The 18,139-nt window shown below is 42.1% G+C and overlaps 1 protein-coding gene across 5 annotated transcripts in view; it reads right to left on the bottom strand.

Annotated features, from left to right (window-relative positions):
• Positions 1-525: 525 nt before the first annotated feature.
• Positions 526-18,139, bottom strand: part of PSEN1 (presenilin 1) — a 71,948-nt gene continuing 54,334 nt past the window's right edge. For all 5 annotated transcript variants that reach the window (XM_040226141.1, XM_040226143.1, XM_040226142.1 and 2 more), the window contains 3 exons: positions 15,285-15,458; positions 3,025-3,143; positions 526-1,782 (listed from right to left, as the gene is read on the bottom strand). In XM_040226141.1, the coding sequence (XP_040082075.1) occupies positions 1,627-1,782; positions 3,025-3,143; positions 15,285-15,458 (449 nt within the window). In that variant the 3' untranslated portion in view covers positions 526-1,626. The remainder of the gene's footprint in view (positions 1,783-3,024; positions 3,144-15,284; positions 15,459-18,139) is intronic.

Below are 18,139 nucleotides of genomic sequence, written 5' to 3' on the forward strand. Positions count from 1 at the left end.
CTCACAGTGTGGCCACCATGGCTGAGGGCTGGCTGTGGTAGGAGAAGGGGTGTGCCTGGCAAAGCTTCATCCAGAGGTGCCATGTGCCCATAGCCGGTGACTCTATTTCTATTCATTGTCCAACTAAAGTGCTCAGGGGCTGAACTCGGAGGCCCAGCTCTCACAGAGGTACATTGAAATGAAAGGTAACGCGGAAGCGGAAATGCAGAACACCCATTTTGAGCTGCTTGAGGAATCGCTTGGATCCTCTCCTTCACGGGACTTGGCCTCATCTTGTCCCACTGGCTGCTGGGGGCCTCTCCTCTCTTCTCTTGGCAGCTGGTTCTCCTCTAGACTCTCGGTTCTCCCTTAGCTCACCAAGGGAAATAACGGTGTTCTTCAAGCTTTGTACAGATACAACTGAGTCGTAAACTTTATAAACCACTGGCTTTTGGCTATTGGCTTAAATTCCGACCTACCGTCAAGAGACAATGGGTTGTAGTTTAAAAAGAAAGAAAGAAAGGAAAAAAAATCAGGACAGAAAAGTGCTTCACGAGCAATTTTACTCTTCTTTAATTCTACTGTCTTTGGGCACACACTGTATTTTGCTATTGAAGAAATTATGACAGCAGGGCTGAGAGCACTGATTCATGACACATTCTTTGTGCCACACAAAGAGCAAAATCCTATGACAACCAGACCATCTGCTACCACAAAAGGGCTGTCTTATTCACTGCACAGGACAAGTGCTCGTGAGTGGAGTAAAGGGAGAGAGAGGGAAGGAGGGAGGCACCCGGGGGCAAGTGAACCTCCCGATATGCCTACAAATTAGGAATTTGGAGGAGAATCCAGAATTTACCTAAGGGTGATAGGAAATCATTGAGTTACAGTCCCATTATTTCCAGAAATTACTGAATTTGAACCTGAGGTTAAGACTTTTAAGATAAAGCAACCTCAAATAAGTTCAGACTGGCCTTGGGAAGAAATGGCAGCCACAGATAGTAATGAGCTTCAGTGCTTGAGAAAAAGTGTCAAAATCAACCTATACCTCTGACTTGACTCAGGTGGAAAAAAGTCTTATTTAAAAATGGTAAGTCTGCAGCAAAAAGTCTGAAAGTTTGAGTCCCTTCCCATCTTTCCATTTTGCTGCTGGTGCCTGCTCTCCTTATGGTATCTCCCGAAAAGGTTCAGAATTCAATACAGATTTATTAGGTTGATTTTCAATATGTAGCTTAAGATGAAGAGTCCTGTTTGGTTTAAACCATTTCATTTAACCTTCTGGTAATGGTAGTCCTGAGAGTCTGCAGCATTGGTAAAGTCCACCTGTGACCACAGGTCAACCTGCTGGTGGGAGCACAGCAACTTTTTGGCCCATGGCTTTGCCTTGTCCTTGTCCCTCAAATCTGGTAGTTTCTGCATTGAGGGACTTAGTTCACCACAATGACGTGTTCAAAACCGTTTTCTGTAGAAACCTCCTTCCAACGCCCAATAGTGCAGGTGGTCAGGAAGACTTGGAAGGAAGCTGCAAAAAGTTCAGCTGGGAATCTTGACTTTGTTAGATGTGGACACTGGAAAATCACCTTTGTCCTCCCCAGATTTTATTATAGTCAAAGGAGAAAAATCCATGAGATTCTAACTGTAAATATGCTAGATATAAAACTGATGGAATGCTAACTGGTCCATAAAGGGCTGAACAAGATAATCTGTGGCAAAGTAGAAAATAAGCCCAAAGGTGATAGAGACTGGAAGAGCTGGTAATGCTTTCTTGAAAATGGCGAGGAGCAATAATGTAAGGCACAAACCCTGTGGAGAAGGGGGGAAAAAACACAAATGCAGACATAATTATGCAAGTATTCTGTGCAAATCAACTCAATCACAAATCTTGGTCTTAATTTAGTTAACTGAACATATGATCCTTTGAGGTTAAATTTTAGAATAAAAGTTTTTTCACTGACTCTGGAAACATTTATTTTTCTTCACAATAGAGATTATTATCCATATATTATTGATATTTCATCCCCTAATTCTAGGTAGGGAATAGAATCTGAAAATAAGCAAAATGTTTTTTTTAAACAAATGAACAATATTGAAATTTCTATCTAAAATATTGTCTTGGCTACTGTAGGTTTAGTTTGGCTAAAAATCCCAGAGGTGAAGAACATTCTTTATGCTGTCTGGGGGCAAAGAGGTACTCATGGAATAAACCAACAAACGTTTGTTTATAAAATGTATGTTTTCTTGTAAACACAGAGCAGCTATATAATACAGCCCATTTTTTAATCTAGTTAATTGAGACACTAAAACACATCCAGAAAACTAACCTCAAAAGAGAAATAAATGAAAATTCTAACTGGTCATATGACCAAGATAAATCACAAATATAATCACAAAATAAATACATAAGTAAAGGCTCTCATCTAACCGCTCACCCAACTTCACTCATATATACATATATGTGAGACATCACACCTCCAGCAAAAACAACAGTAAGAAATATTTATGAGTTACTTAAAATCACAGTTCTGAAAGCTTCAGGCTCACACTGTGTCTCTATAAGCAAAATCTATGTGTGATCAGGCACTATGTTAGCTTTTCTTGCCTCATGTTGCCTGCCCAAAGGACCCTGTATGTTGCAGGTTGCGGTGTTAAATGCAAAACTGCCACCAAGCCCACACTAAGTGAGGACCTGCTTACCCCTTTAAGACTGATCTAATCTCTACGTAATTATTTATGCTGCTAGGCTTGAAGCAGTGGTTCCTAGTCAGAAGTGCTTACCAGAATTTCCTGGGGGAACTTAAAAAAAATACACAATTAAAACAAATTAAATAATATCTCAGGGCAGAGAAGCACTGTTTTAAAAGCTCTCAGGTAATTTCAATGTGTGGCCACGTGGCAAAACTATTCGGGTGAGGTCCTATTATTTGTGTTTTTAAAAAGCTCCCCAGGTGATTGGAACACTCAGCCAAGCTGGGGTTAAAAGAACTGCCTTTTAATCAGAGTTTTGAGATAAGGAGTTCTAACAGGTTTTAATCAATGTATACTTACAATTAATATGGCTACAAAACAGGCTATGGTTGTGTTCCAGTCTCCACTGGCTGTTGCAGAAGCTTTACCAACCAGAACACTGTAGAAAATGAAATCTCCTAATCCAAGTTTTACTCCTCCTAAAACGGAAAGATTATGAATATAAAAGTTTATCACTCTTTGCTATGACTTCACAATTTAAAAATGTGCCCCCTCCCCATCCCACACTGAATGCTGCTGCTGCTGCCAGGTTGCCTTAGTCATGTCCGACTCTGTGCGACCCCACAGACAGAAGCCCACCAGGCTCCCCCGTCCCTGGGATTCTCAAGGCAAAAACACTGGAGTGGGTTGCCATTTCCTTCTCCAATGCATGAAAGTGAAAAGTGAAAGTGAAGTCACTCAGTCGTGTCCTACTCTTAGCGACCCCATAAACTGCAGCCTACCAGGCTCCTCCTTCCATGGGATTTTCCAGGCAAGAGTACTGGAGTGGGTTGCCATTGCCTTCTCCGCCACACTGAATGAGAAGTCAGTAAATGATATTATACAAAGTTAGGCTTTAATTAGGTCCCCCTCCCCTTTTTTTTGGTTTTCTGTAACGGGAGGTTCAGATGCTATAGGGCTGACTCTGCAGTCTTAACAGTAGATGCTGCTGTTATATATTTAAAAAATGACAGTAAATAATAATTGTTATCTATTATTGCCTAGTTTTTACCTGGCACTTGTTCGAATAAATCCTCATAAGAAGCCCTATGAAATAGGTATCATCTCCTTTTATTTGAAAAACAGTTTCACTGAGGTATAATTTATTTCATAAAATGCACCAATTCAATGACTGTAAAAAACTTGGAGTTGTGCAACCATCACCATAATCTACCACATTTCCATCATCCCACTTAGATACTTGTGTTTCAAGCCTTAAGCAACTACTTTCTAACTCTATAAATCTGACTCTTCTAGACACATAGAAATGGACTCATGAAGTTTTTTTGTGACTGACTTCTTTCAGTTAATGTAATTTTTAAAAACTGAAGTATAGTGACATTCAAAAAACCAAGATCATGGCATCTGGTCCCATCAATTCATAGCAAATAGATGGGGAAACAATGGAAACAGTGACAGACTTTATTTTCTTGGGCTCCAAAATCACTAGAGATGGTGAATGTAGCTGTGAAATTTAAAAACGCTTGCTCCTTGGAAGAAAAGCTATGACCAACCTAGACAGCATATTAAAAAGCAGAGACATTACTTTGCTGACAAAGGTCTGTCTAGTCAAATCTATGGTTTTTCCAGTAGTCATGTATGGAAATAGAGGTGAGAGTTGGACCATAAAGAGAGCTGAGCACTGAAGAATTGATGCTTTTGAACTGTGGGGTTGGAGAAGACTCTTGAGAGTCCCTTGGACTGCAAGGAGATCCAACCACTCCATTCTGAAGGAGATCAGCCCTGGGTGTTCTTTGGAAGGAATGATGCTAAAGCTGAAACTCCAATACTTTGGCCACCTCATGAGAAGAGTTGACTCATTGGAAAAGACTCTGATGCTGGGAGGGATTGGGGGCAGGAGGAGAAGGGGACGACAGAGGATGAAATGGCTGGATGGCATCACCAACTTGATGGACATGAGTTTGAGTGAACTCTGGGAGTTGGTGATGGACAGGGAGGCCTGGCGTGCTGCGATTCATGGGATCACAAAGAGTCAGACACGACTGAGCGACTGAACTGAACTGAATAATGAGTGATGTTGAATACTTTTTCATGTGCTTGTTGGCCATCTGTATTAACATATTTTTGAGGTTTATCCATGATTTTGGCATGTATCTATAGTTTGTTCCTTTTCACTGATGAAGCTTTTCATTGTATGGATATATTTTGTTTATCCATTACCAGTTGATGGACATTTAGACTGTGTTCCGTTTTTGGCTATTATGAATAATGCTGCTATGAACATCAGTGCACACATCTTTGTGTGGGCAGACTACTTTCATTCCCATTGGGGAGATTCCTAGGAGTGGATCTGCTGGGTTATATGGTAAATTAACGTTTAGCCTTTTGACAAGCTGCCAAGTTGTTCTCTATCATGGCTGTATCTGTGCATTCCCACCAGCAGTGCACAATGCTTCTGGTTTCTTCAGTCCTCACCAGCACTTGGTGTTGCTGTCTTTTTGATTAAAGCCATTCTGAATCATGATGTTGAGAATCTTTTCATGTGTTTATTAGCCATTCTATTTCTCCTTTGAGGAAATGTTTATTAAAAGTATTACCCTATTTTTAAAATAGCTTCCTATTATTGAGTTGTAAGAATTCTCTTTATATCCTAACTACAAATTCTTTAACAGGATTTACAAATATTTTCTCTCAGTATGTGGCTCTTTTTCCTTTTTTAAAAAAATTTAAAAAAAAAAAAAACTTACTAATTTTTATTTGGCTTTGCTGGATCTTAGTTAGAGCACGTGGGATCTAGTTCCCTGGCCAGGAATCGAACCCAGCCCCCCTGCACTGGGAGCATGGGGTCTTGGCCACTGGACCACCAGGGAAGTCCCCCAATTTTTTAATTTTTTAAAAATTTATTTTTGGCTGTGCTGGGTCTTTGTTGCTGCACACAGGCTTTCTCTAGTGTGGAAAGGCAGGGCTACTCTTCACTGTGGTGCTTGGGCTGCTCATTGTGGTGCTTGAGCTGCTCATTGTGGTGGCTTCTCTTGTTGCAGAGCACAGGTCCTAGGAGTGCAGGCTTCAGTAGCTGCAGTACTCAGCACATGGGATCTTTCTGGACAAGGGATCAAACCTATGTCCTCGGATTCTTAACCACTAGGGAAGTCCCCCTTTGCTTTTTTTTTTTTTTTAACGTGGTTAAATACACAGTTCAATGGCATTAAGTACATTCACACTGTTGTGCCACCATCACCACCATCCACCCACAGAACTCTTCATTTTGCAGAAGTGAAACTCTGTACTCATTAAGTAACTCCTTCCTCTCTCCCTCCAGACCCTGGAAACCACCATTCCACTCTCCATCTCTGAGTCTGACTACTAGAGGTACTTCATTTAAGTGGAATCATACAGTATTCATCTTACTGTGACTAGTTTATTTCACCTAGCATAATGCCTTGGATCATCCACACTGCAGCATGTGTTAGATTTTCCTTTCTTTTTGAAGTTGAGTAATACGTCATTGTATGTATACACTGTATTTTGTTTATCCATTCATCTGTCAATGGACACTTAGGTTGCCTGCATCTCATGGTCACTGTGAATAGTGCTATGAACGTGAGTATAGATACCTCTTCTCTCTCTTTTTCGGCTGTGCCATGTGGCTTATGGGATCGCAGTTCCCTGACCAGGGATCACGCCCTCATCCTCAGCAGTGAAAGCACAGAGCTCTAACCACTGCCAGGGAATTTCCTAAATCTCTCTTCTCTAAATGGTATCGTTCGAAGTTTTAAACTTTGACAAGGTCCACCTATCAATTTTTTTCTTCTATGTATCACTGTTGTGTTAACGAACTCTTTGCCCAACTGAAGGTCATAAAGTTTTTCTTTGTTTTCTTCTAGTTTTATAGTTTTGCCATTTACATTTCAGGTTATGACACATTTTGGGTTAACTTTTGATTGTGTCAAAAAGATTATATCCATTTGCCACTGAATTATTTTAGCACCTTTGTAAAAAAAAATCATTGACTATAAATATAAAGGTTTATGATTTATATGCCTGTCCTTGTCTTGATTACTGTGGTTTTAGAGTAAGCTTTCATTGAAATCAGATTGCTGAAGTCCACCACCTTTTTTCTTCTCTTTCAAAATTGTTTTGGATATTCTAAGATCTTTACATTTCCAAATAAATTTTAGGATCAATTTATAGAAATTAACAAGCTGATTCCTAAAACTTACACAGAAATGCAGAGGTCCTAGATTTTCTATTGTCAAACATTATTTTTAACTTCTCAAGTTCTTTTCAAAACTATGGATTCAAAAATACACTTTGACTTGAGGCTCAACAGTAACCCATTAAGCTTTACAACTTGGTTTTACCTTTCTGGTTGTTAAGTAACTATTGCCAACTGAAGTTTGATCCTGGTCTTAAAGCTTTGTTGCCTGAGATATTTCTGGAAGACAGGGGTTGAAAGCCCTGAGAAGCAGGGTCTGCTCCAGATGTGTGTGACAAAGGAGCGGGGTGCTGGTTAATACGATCTTACTGAGTAGCCAGCATTTCTTTTTAAGTTGTGGAAGCCAGAGTGAAGTCTTCCTTAATGCGAAAAATAAACCATATGACCCGTGAAATTCAATGCTCTGAATTAGAGAGTCAGTTATCCTTTAACTTGCTAACCTTCCCAGAATGATGAATACTTCAACCAGCTTCAAGTGTGCAAAAGAGCCCAACTCATTCTTTAACCCTCAAATTCTTCAGCTACAAGATGGGGATTACAGAGCTATTTCACAAGGTTGGTATCAGAGTTAAAAATAATACAGAAAAGTTCTTGGCACATACAGTGGCTAAACAAATGATAGCCTTGAAAAGACTTGATTCCAAACAGTGCTATAAGAAACTAACTGAAAGAAACTAAGTTCTTCAGGGAAGGGGAAAAAAAAGCTATAGAAATAAATTTTAAAAAATAATGCAGATGATGGACTTCCCTAGTGGTTAAGAATATGCCTGCAAATACACAGGACACGGCTTCGATCCTTGCTCTGGCAGGGTTCCACATGCCGGAGGGCAACTGGGCCCATGCTCCGCAACAAGAGAAGCCACTGCAATGAGAAGCCTGTGCATGGCACAGCAGGACTGTGCTGTACTCCTGCTCGCTGCAACTAGAGAAAGCCCAAGTGCAGCAACACAGGCCCAGCGCAGCCAAAAAGAAACAAATACAAATTTTAGCACACAAAAAGGTACTCAACATTATTAGTCATCAGAAAAAGGCAAATCAAAACCTTGATGAGATACCACTTTACATTCACTAGAATAATTATAACCAAAGTTCAGTTCAGTTCAGCTCAGTCGCTCAGTCGTGTCCGACTCTTTGCAACCTCATGAATCGCAGCATGCCAGGCCTCCCTGTCCATCACCATCTCCCGGAGTTCACTCAGACTCACGTCTATCGAGTCCGTGATGCCATCCAGCCATCTCATCCTCGGTCGTCCCCTTCTCCTCCTGCCCCCAATCCCTACCAGCATCAGAGTCTTTTCCAATGAGTCAACTCTTCACATGAGGTGGCCAAAGTACTGGAGCTTCAGCTTTAGCATCATTCCTTCCAAAGAACAACCAGGGCTGATCTCCTTCAGAATGGACTGGTTGGATCTCCTTGCAGTCCAAGGGACTCTCAAGAGTCTTCTCCAACACCACAGTTCAAAACCATCAATTCTTCGACGAGCCTTCTTCACAGTGCAACTCTCACATTTGTACATGACCACAGGAAAAACCATAGCCTTGACTAGACGGACCTTAGTCGGCAAAGTAATGTCTCTGCTTTTGAATATACTATCTAGGTTGGTCATAACTTTTCTTCCAAGGAGTAAGCGTCTTTTAATTTCATGGCTGCAGTCACCATCTGCAGTGATTCTGGAGCCCCACCAAAATAAAGTCTGACACTGTTTCTACTGTTTCCCCATCTATTTCCCATGAAGTGGATGGGACCAGATGCCATGATCTTCGTTTTCTGAATGTTGAGCTTTAAGCCAACGTTTTCACTCTCCTCTTCATCAAGAGGCTTTTTTGCTCCTCTTCACTTTCTGCCCTAAGGGTGGTGTCATCTGCATATCTGAGGTTATTGATATTTCTCCCAGCAATCTTGATTCCAGCTTGTGTTTCTTCCAGTCCAGCGTTTCTCATGATGTACTCTGCATATAAGTGAAATAAGCAGGGTGACAATATACAGCCTTGACGTACTCCTTTTCCTATTTGGAACCAGTCTGTTGTTCCATGTCCAGTTCTAACTGTTGCTTCCTGACCTGCATACAGATTTCTCAAGAGGCAGGTTAGGTGGTCTGGTATTCCCATCTCTTTCAGAATTTTCCACAGTTTCTTGTGATCCACATAGTCAAAGGCTTTGGCATAGTCAGTAAAGCAGAAATAGATGTTTTTCTGGAACTCTCTTGCTTTTTCGATAATCCAGTGGATGTTGGCAATTTGATCTCTGGTTCCTCTGCCTTTTCTAAAACCAGCTTGAACATCAGGGAGTTCGCGGTTCACGTATTGCTGAAGCCTGGCTTGGAGAATTTTGAGAATTACTTTACTAGCATGTGAGATGAGTGTAATTGTGCGGTAGTTTGAGCATTCTTTGGCATTGCCTTTCTTTGGGATTGGAATGAAAACTGACCTTTTCCAGTCCTGTGGCCACTGCTGACTTTTCCAAATTTGCTGGCATATTGAGTGCAGCACTTTCACAGCATCATCTTTCAGGATTTGAAATAGCTCTACTGGAAGTCCATCACCTCCACTAGCTTTGTTCGTAGTGAAGCTTTCTAAGGCCCACTTGACTTCACATTCCAAGATGTCTGGCTCTAGGTGAGTGATCACATCATCATGATTATCTGGGTCGTGAAGATCTTTTTTGCACAGTTCTTCCGTGTATTCTTGCCACCTCTTCTTAATATCTTCTGCTTCTGTTAGGTCCAGACCATTTCTGTCCTTTATCGAGCCCATCTTTGCATGAAATGTTCCCTTGGTATCTCTAATTTTCTTGAAGAGATGTCTGGTCTTTCCCATTCTGTTCTTTTCCTCTATTTCTTTGCACTGATCGCTGAAGAAGGCTTTCTTATCCCTTCTTGCTATTCTTCGGAACTCTGCAATCAGATGCTTATATCTTTCCTTTTCTCCTTTGCTTTTCGCCTCTCTTCTTTTCACAGCTATTTGTAAGGCCTCCCCAGACAGCCATTTTGCTTTTTTGCATTTCTTTTCCATGGGGATTGTCTTGATCCCTGTCTCCTGTACAATGTCACGAACCTCATTCCATAGTTCATCAGGCACTCTTATCTATCAGATCTAGGCCCTTAAATCTATTTCTCACTTCCACTGTATAATCGTAAGGGATTTGATTTAGGTCATACCTGAATGGTCTAGCGGTTTTCCCTACTTTCTTCAATTTAAGTCTGAATTTGGCAATAAGGAGTTCATGATCTGAGCCACAGTCAGTTCCTGGTCTTGTTTTTGCTGACTGTATAGAGCTTCTCCATCTTTGGCTGCAAAGAATATAATCAATCTGATTTCGGTGTTGACCATCTGATGATGTCCATGTGTAGAGTCTTCTCTTGTGTTGTTGGAAGACGGGGTTTGCTATGACCAGTGCATTTTCTTGGAAGAGGGTGTTTGCTATGACCAGTGCATTTTCTTGGCAAAACTCGGTTAGTCTTTGCCCTGCTTCATTCCACATTCCAAGGCCAAATTTGCCTGTTACTCCAGGTGTCTCTTGACTTCCTACTTTTGCATTCCAGTCCCCTATAATGAAAACAACATCTTTTTTGGGTGTTAGTTCTACAAGGTCTTGTAGGTCTTCATAAAACCGTTCAACTTCAGTTTCTTCAGTGTTACTGGTTGGGGCATAGACTTGGATAACTGTGATATTGAATGGTTTGCCTTGGAGACAAAGAGATCATTCTGTCATTTTTGAGACTGCATCCAAGTACTGCATTTCGGACTCTTTTGTTGACCATGATGGTACTCCATTTCTTCTGAGGGATTCCTGCCCACAGTAGTAGATATAATGGTCATCTGAGGTAAATTCACCCATTCCAGTCCATTTTAATTCGCTAATTCCTAGAATGTCGACCTTCACCCTTGCCATCTCTTCTTTGACCACTTCCAATTTGCCTTGATTCATGGACCTGACATTCCAGGTTCCTATGCAATATTGCTCTTTACAGCATCGGATCTTGCTTCTATCACCAGTCACATCCACAGCTGGGTATTGTTTCTGCTTTGGCTCCATCCCTTCATTCTTTCTGGAGTTATTTCTCCACTGATCTCCAATAGCATATTGGGTATCTAATGACCTGGGGAATTCCTCTTTTGGTATCCCATCATTTTACCTTTTCATACTGTTCATGGGGTTCTCAAGGCAAGAATACTGAAGTGGCTTGCCATTCCCTTCTCCAGTGGACCACATTCTGTCAGACCTTGCTGCTAAGCTCACTAAGCGTGGCCGAGAGGAGCTTCCCCACGTCCGAGGTCTGGGGCGGTGGCCTAGAGTGCCAGACTGCGTCGGCGCAGGAACAGCGGAGAGGAGCTACTCTGCATCCGAGGTCAGTGGCGGCTGGGAGTAGCTACCCGGAGTCCGAGGTCAGGGGCGGCGGCCGAGAGGATCTTTCCCGCGTCCGAGGTCAGTGGCGGCCGGGAGGAGACACCGCGAGTCTGAGGTCAGGGGCGGCGGCCAGGAGGAGCTACCCCGCGTCAGAGGCCAGTGGCAGCCGGGAAGAGACACCCCGTGTCCTAGGTCAGCGGCGGCCAGGAGAAGTCACCTCGCGCCCAAGGCCAGGGGCGGTGACCTTGAGGAGCTACTCCGAGCCCGAGGCCAGGGGCGGCAGCTGGGAGGAGCCACGCACGCTGGAGGCCAGGGCCGGCGGCTGGGAGGAGCAACCCAAGGAGTGGTGGCTGCGCAGGCACAGAAGGGCCTAGAGGAGCTATCCTCTAGCATTGAAGGTCAGGAACGGTGGCGGTAAGGAGGTACCCCTCGTCCAAGGTAAGGAGCAGTGGCTGTGCTTTGTTGGAGCAGCCGTGAAGAGATACCCCACGCCCAAGGTAAGAGAAACCCAAGTAAGATGGTAGGTGTTACAAGAGGGCATCAGAGGGCAGACACACTGAAACCATACTCACAGAAAACTGGTCAATCTAATCACACTAGGACCACAGCCTTGTCTAACTCAATGAAACCAAGCCATGCCCACGGGGCAACCCAAGATGGGTGGGTCATGGTGGAGAGGTCTGACAGAATGTGGTCCACTGGAGAAGGGAATGGCAAGCCACTTTAGTATTCTTGCCTTGAGAACCCCATGAACAGTATTATAATCAAAAGACAGATAATAAAAAGTATCAGTGAAGATGTGTAAGAACTGGAACATATAAACAGTGCTAGTGGGAATGCAAAATGCTGCAGACAGTTTGGAAAACCATCTGGTAGTTCCTCAAAAGGTTAAATATAGAGTTATCATATGACCCAGCATTCTAACTGTAAGTATAAACCTAAGAGAAATAAAAACTATGTCCACACAGACAGGTACATGAACATTCACAGCAACAATATGCCTAATAGCTTAAAACGGAAAAAATCTAGATGTCCATTAACTGATGAATGGATAAATGTGACATATCCTTTAAATGGAATATTATTTGGCTACAAAAAGAAATGAGGGGGTTCCCCTAGTGGCTGAGGGGTGAAGAATCTGCCTGCCAGTGCAGGAGACATGGGTTTGATCCCTGATCTGGGAAGATCCCACAAGCTGTGGAGCAACTAAGCCCATGCACCACAACCACTGAGCCTGTGCTCTAGAGCTTGGGAGCCGCAACTACTGAGCCCGTGTGCTACAGCCTGTGCTCCGCAACGAGAGAAGCCACTGAAACGAGAAGCCCTGGCACCACATCCAGAGAGAAGCTCAAGCAGCAACAAAGGCCCAGCACAGCCAAAAGTGAATAAAAAAAAATAGAAACAAGTACCATCACATGCTATAACATAAACCTTGAAAATATTACGCTAAGTGAAAGAAATCAGCACAAAGAACCATATACTGGATGATTCTATTTAGCTGAAATGGCCAGAAAAGGGAAATCTAGTACGAGGATACATTAGTTGGTTTTTTTCGGGGGACAGGAGGAATGAGTACAGGGTTTCTTTCTGAGGTGATGAGCGTGTTCCAACATTAGCTTGTGGTAATGGCTATACAACTATAATAAAAACCACTGCATTGCACACTTTTAAAGGGGAAGGCAGGATGAGAGGGATTGACGAGGTAATAGTAAAGAGTGTAAGGTTTCTTTATGGGGTATTGACAATGTTCTAAAGTCAACTGTGGTGATGGCTGAATAATTCTGTGAATATATTAACGCCATCACTGTAAATGTAGGGCTTCCCTTGTGGCTCAGCTGGTAAAGAATCTGCCTGCACTGCAGGAAAACCTGGGTTTGATTCCTGGGTTGGGAAGATCCCCTGGAGAAGGGAAAGGTTACCCACTCCAGTATTCTGGCCTGGAGAATTCCATGGACTGTATAGTCCATGGAGTCATAAAGAGTTAGACACGGCTAAGTAACTTTCACTTTCATCACTTTAAATGGGTGAATAGTATAGTATGTGAGTTATGTCTCAACAGAGGTTTACAAAAAAATAAAAACAAAGTACCGATCAAGCTTAAAATTATCACCTCATTTTTCATATACTGGCTTATGTTTGTTTAAATAATAATAATATTATGGCAAATGCTGTAGTTATGCTTCACAGAATTCATTTTAATGGACAGAGAAACGTAGGTATATTTTATTAGCAAATTTAAAATAGACTCAGGAGAATTCCCGGGTGGTCCAGTGGTTAGGACTCTGCACTTCCAATGCAGACCACTGAATAAACATGTTTTACATTTCTATCTAAAAACTCTCAGTGTTCAGTTTTCTGATTAAATTTTGATAGGGCTGTTTTGGAAGACACACATGTCTTTACATACATATCAAATTCTATTGTAAACTGAGACTTTTCTGTAAGTAACCACCACAAGTCTGGTTTACTTGTGAAGAATAAACCACTAATGAGATGGTTATGTGTGTGCTAGATGCTTAGAAGAGAAAAGAATGTCAATTATTAGTTTATATTGGTCCCAGATAAATGAAACATTAATCTGAAGGTGGAAGGGACAATTTTGGGGTTTTCCTTTAAAAAGAAAAAGTTACTGATGAAGGATGCAGATGATCGAGAGAGAGACTCTTCAAGTAGGAAAAGCAGTCATGAGAGAATCCCACTGCTGTCATGCTCAACGGCTACAGTGCTGACTTCGTTTCTACACATCATTGAGAAAAGAAGAGACAGAACAGAAGAGGCAACCTAATTACAGTGGTAACTCTGCAGGCCGAGACAATACCAGCAAAGGTTAAGTTCAAGCCTGGCTAAGATGTGATTGCATCTGGTTTCCCAGGAGTGCGAAAGGTGCAGGCTGCAGCTGACTCTAACATCTGGAAAACTTACCCAGCACCACAGTCATCGATCTGCCCAGGTTCTAACCCAGGTAAAAGACTAAGGGTGAGCTGTAAGTAAGAACTGTTCTGCTCAAACTAAAGGACAATGTCAAGGTCACAATTAATAGTGACTACAGGAGGAATCTCTTGCCTGGAAAATCCCATGGGTGGAGGAGGCTGGTAGGCTGCAGTCCATGGGGTCACTAAGAGTCAGACACAACTAAGCGACTTCACTTTCTCTTTTCACCTTCATGCATTGGAAAAGGAAATGGCAAACCACTCCAGTATTCTTGTCTGGAGAATCCCAGGGACGGGGAAGCCTGGTGGGCTGCCGCCTTTGGGGTCACACAGAGTCAGACACGACTGGAGTGACTTAGCAGCAGCAGCAGCAGAGAAGGAATCCAGGTGTCTCTTTCTTTCAAACTACTTAATACTTCTGTATGTTTTAATCAAGAGTTTCACTTCTGTGAAAACGAAAACACTGAGGTAACTTGGTTGGGAAATGTGCTAATCTCTTCTTATTCAGTAAATCACCTCTCTAAGACCAAGTGAGGAGGTGACTGAGACCTAACCAGTGGGCTCTACTGGGTAATATCCTAAGAAGCCCCAAGTGCTGACCTGAATCTGAGCAATTACACACCTCAGACACTGAACAAACTTTTACATTACTGCACAGAACCTAAATCCCTTTGATTTTCTTAAGAATTAATAAAACGCAGTGCTTGCCAACAAAGGGTAGGAATAATGTAAAAGGGCAAAACATTTAAATTCATAGGTCTCTGTGCAGCAAAGAACGAAATATATTAATGACATTTTTGTACACCTAAAGTTTTATTGGAATAATATTTTAAAAAATTTTTTACCTTACAAAATCAATCCCCAAGGTCAAGGATATTATCAAATTATTAAGGGATAATTTTAAAAAATCTGAGGGGTAGAATTTGGTCCATTAATAAATTTAATAATTTAATAAATTTAACTATGAGAAAAGCAGCAACTATTGTTACTTCTCAGTAAAAACTGCACTGCTGTTTAGAATTAGACTGGAACACTCTGACTCATGTTATTTTGGGAAGAGTATGATACTGCAGCACCTTAAAAACTCAGGACTCGCATGACTTGCCAGTGTAGAGAAAGGCACATACTTTCCTCTGGGTCCTCACTGGCCAGGATGCTGCTGGAAAGGTCCTGCACGGCAGATCGTGACTCAGCCGTAGAATGATGAGGCCCCAGGCGACTGTCCCTCTGGGCTTCCCATTCTTCGCTGAAGCCACCGTCGTCACTTTCTGTCACTGGGTCTTGTGACTCACTTTCTGTGCCTTCAAGAAAAAGTGGATATCGCAGCTGTAATACTTGGAAAATTCTCTTTATACCTTTAAGAAAATTACATGGGAACAGTAATTTACCTGTCGTTGTAACTAGGTGAGTTGGCTCGCCCTTAAACAACAAATCAAGGGTTATTTCAGTGCCTGCTGGTTGCTTCCACAACAGCCATTTCTCCCCTTATTTCCTGAGGGCAGAGTCATCATTTATTTGGGTTTCCACCTCTCACCCATGACTCTGGTGGTTAATTCTATTCAGTCCGAGCTAAGCGTGGTCACCCTACCCTTCCTCTTCCCAGTGAACGCTCTAAGGCTGTGGGGCTCGTACCAGCCAATGTGTGGTGAGACAAAATCTGCTGGAAAGCGGGGGACACTTGTTCACTCTTTATGAGACTCAAGGAAGCCACAAGCAGCCCTTCGTTCCCCTGGATGTTGTCTTATCTGGATATGATGCCTGGCACTGCAGCTGTCTCCTTGTGACCATGAGGAGCAGTGCGCCAAGGACCAAGCCAACATGTAAGGACGGCAGAGCAGGAAGGTGGGAAAGAACTCAGACCCGATGATTATCGAGTCATAAAATGAGCCAAGACTTCTGGTCACACAAGAGAACATTTCCTCTGACCTTTGCAGCTGGTGGCACTTGCTAACTGGTGGCACCCACCACTGGCTCCAGTGACTGAGTTATAAAAGGAGACCACGACTAGAGGGTGGAGGATGGGAGGAGCAAGGGGATTTTCTTACGGGCTAGTCATTTTGTTATCATGACTAGGTCTGACTGAAAACGGTGAGTATAACATGACTGTCTCCAGAACCCTCCATACGTCAAAAATAGTTAAAATACATAAGTAGAGTTGATAATATTTTTTTCTCACTTATTTTATTTTTTATACAAGTAATGGATGCTCAAATTTATTCATCTACCATGAATAAATGAAGCTTGTACACTTCTTACTTGCATGGACTTTTTTTTGAGAGAGGTTCAAGCAATTTTGTATTTTTAATTTGTATTTTTTCCTTACCCAGGTCTCCATAAAACCTGAATCTTCTCTAAGCTTGTTTATAAAATCATAAAAGTATAAGATTTAGAAATAAAAACAGCAGTCCCTGCCCTATCCTTCCTCACTCCTGATCCCCATCCTACTTCCAACCCCTTTGGCTATTTATCTTGGCATTTACCTCCATAATTAATTATAAACAGCATGTTCATAGTGCTGGATCTTGATTTTTTTTTTTAAGGTACAGGCAACCCCTGAGTTCTATTATTTTTTCCTCTTACAGACCTATACCCCTTTGTTCCAATCTAACTTCTAGTTCCTGTAACACACTAGTTTTCAACTGGGGGTAGCACCTCCCTTACATGGGGTGGTTGGAAATAACTAGGATGCGGGGAGTTTTTGGTTATTGCAACCTCCACGCCACTCCTGGCATTTAGTGGGTGAGCGAGGGGCCAGGCATGTTAAACATGCTACATGGTGTGCAGAGCGGAGTCCACACAATGAAGAGCGCCCACCCAAAACACCAAGTGCACTCCCACTGAGCGAGTTCGTCCAGCTCCTTCTCCTTTCAAGGTCTCTGCCCACGGTGCTCCCCCTTCTGGAAAGCTCTTACACTCTTCAGCTGGCCATCTCCTATTATCACTTCCTCAGGGAAGCCTTCCTGACTTTCTAGAATAAATGAAAGTTTTCCACTATAGGCTTTCATAGCAACTTACACTTCTCCTTTGTAGAGCTTATCACAAACCAAATGAACCATCTGGTGAACATGTGTGTCTCCCCAAATAGGCTACAAGCTCCACAGGAACAGGACCTCTGATTTAGTGCCCTATCCCCAGTGCTGAAAAATACTGGGCACATGGTCAGGTACTCAATCTACACTTGTCAGAAGAATAAAATCTTGACGTACAAAAACACACTCAAACTCATATACACTCACAGGTAACTAATCTTTAGCTTAACAAGGTTAACACAATACCCAGACCTGGAGCAACTGTCTCCTCCGTTTCCCACTTCTCTACCAGGTCTATAGCTGGTCTAATCCCAGCCTTATTTACTACCTCGGTCACTGCAGAATGGGCCAAATATCTTTGGGTCCCAAATACTAATTGCCAGTTGAAAGTGACCTCCTTGTAGTTACTCAAATGCTAAATCAGCAGTTTTCTTGTCTCTATAAAACCTGAATTCTCCCTTTCCTGATAAACAGCATCTCAATTAAAGCCCTTTCTCTAACTTTTATTTTGCCTTTGTTTGTCTGCTTCCTCATAAGGTTAATCCTGTTTTTCTTAAAAAAAAAAAAAAAAAAGTTTCCTTTCTTTTTGACTACTGATATCAGGCTATTATTCCTCACCTCTTTCTAACTACAACTCTTCCTAACCTGTGTTTGCCTTAACATCTTCTGTAGTGTCCACAAGTGGGGCTTTCAATCTCCTATCCTAGGTCATTATTCTTATCCTTCTCCAGAAAGTCAAGTCTGTCTGGATATTTTATCTTCTTAGCATAAACATCACATCTCAAATCAAATTATATTTAAGTTACCCTGACCTTGTCAGACAAGGAGCTCTCATTTTTACATATTTGAAGCTAGTGCTTAAGACCTTTCTAAAATCATACCCTCAACTTGAACATTTTCATATTGGTATTAATGGTAGAAATTCTTAACCTAGGCCAATTGTTGGGTTTGGA

The sequence above is a fragment of the Oryx dammah genome, unplaced genomic scaffold, assembly GCF_014754425.2.
Source record: "Oryx dammah isolate SB20612 unplaced genomic scaffold, SCBI_Odam_1.1 HiC_scaffold_26, whole genome shotgun sequence".
NCBI lineage: Eukaryota > Metazoa > Chordata > Mammalia > Artiodactyla > Bovidae > Oryx > Oryx dammah.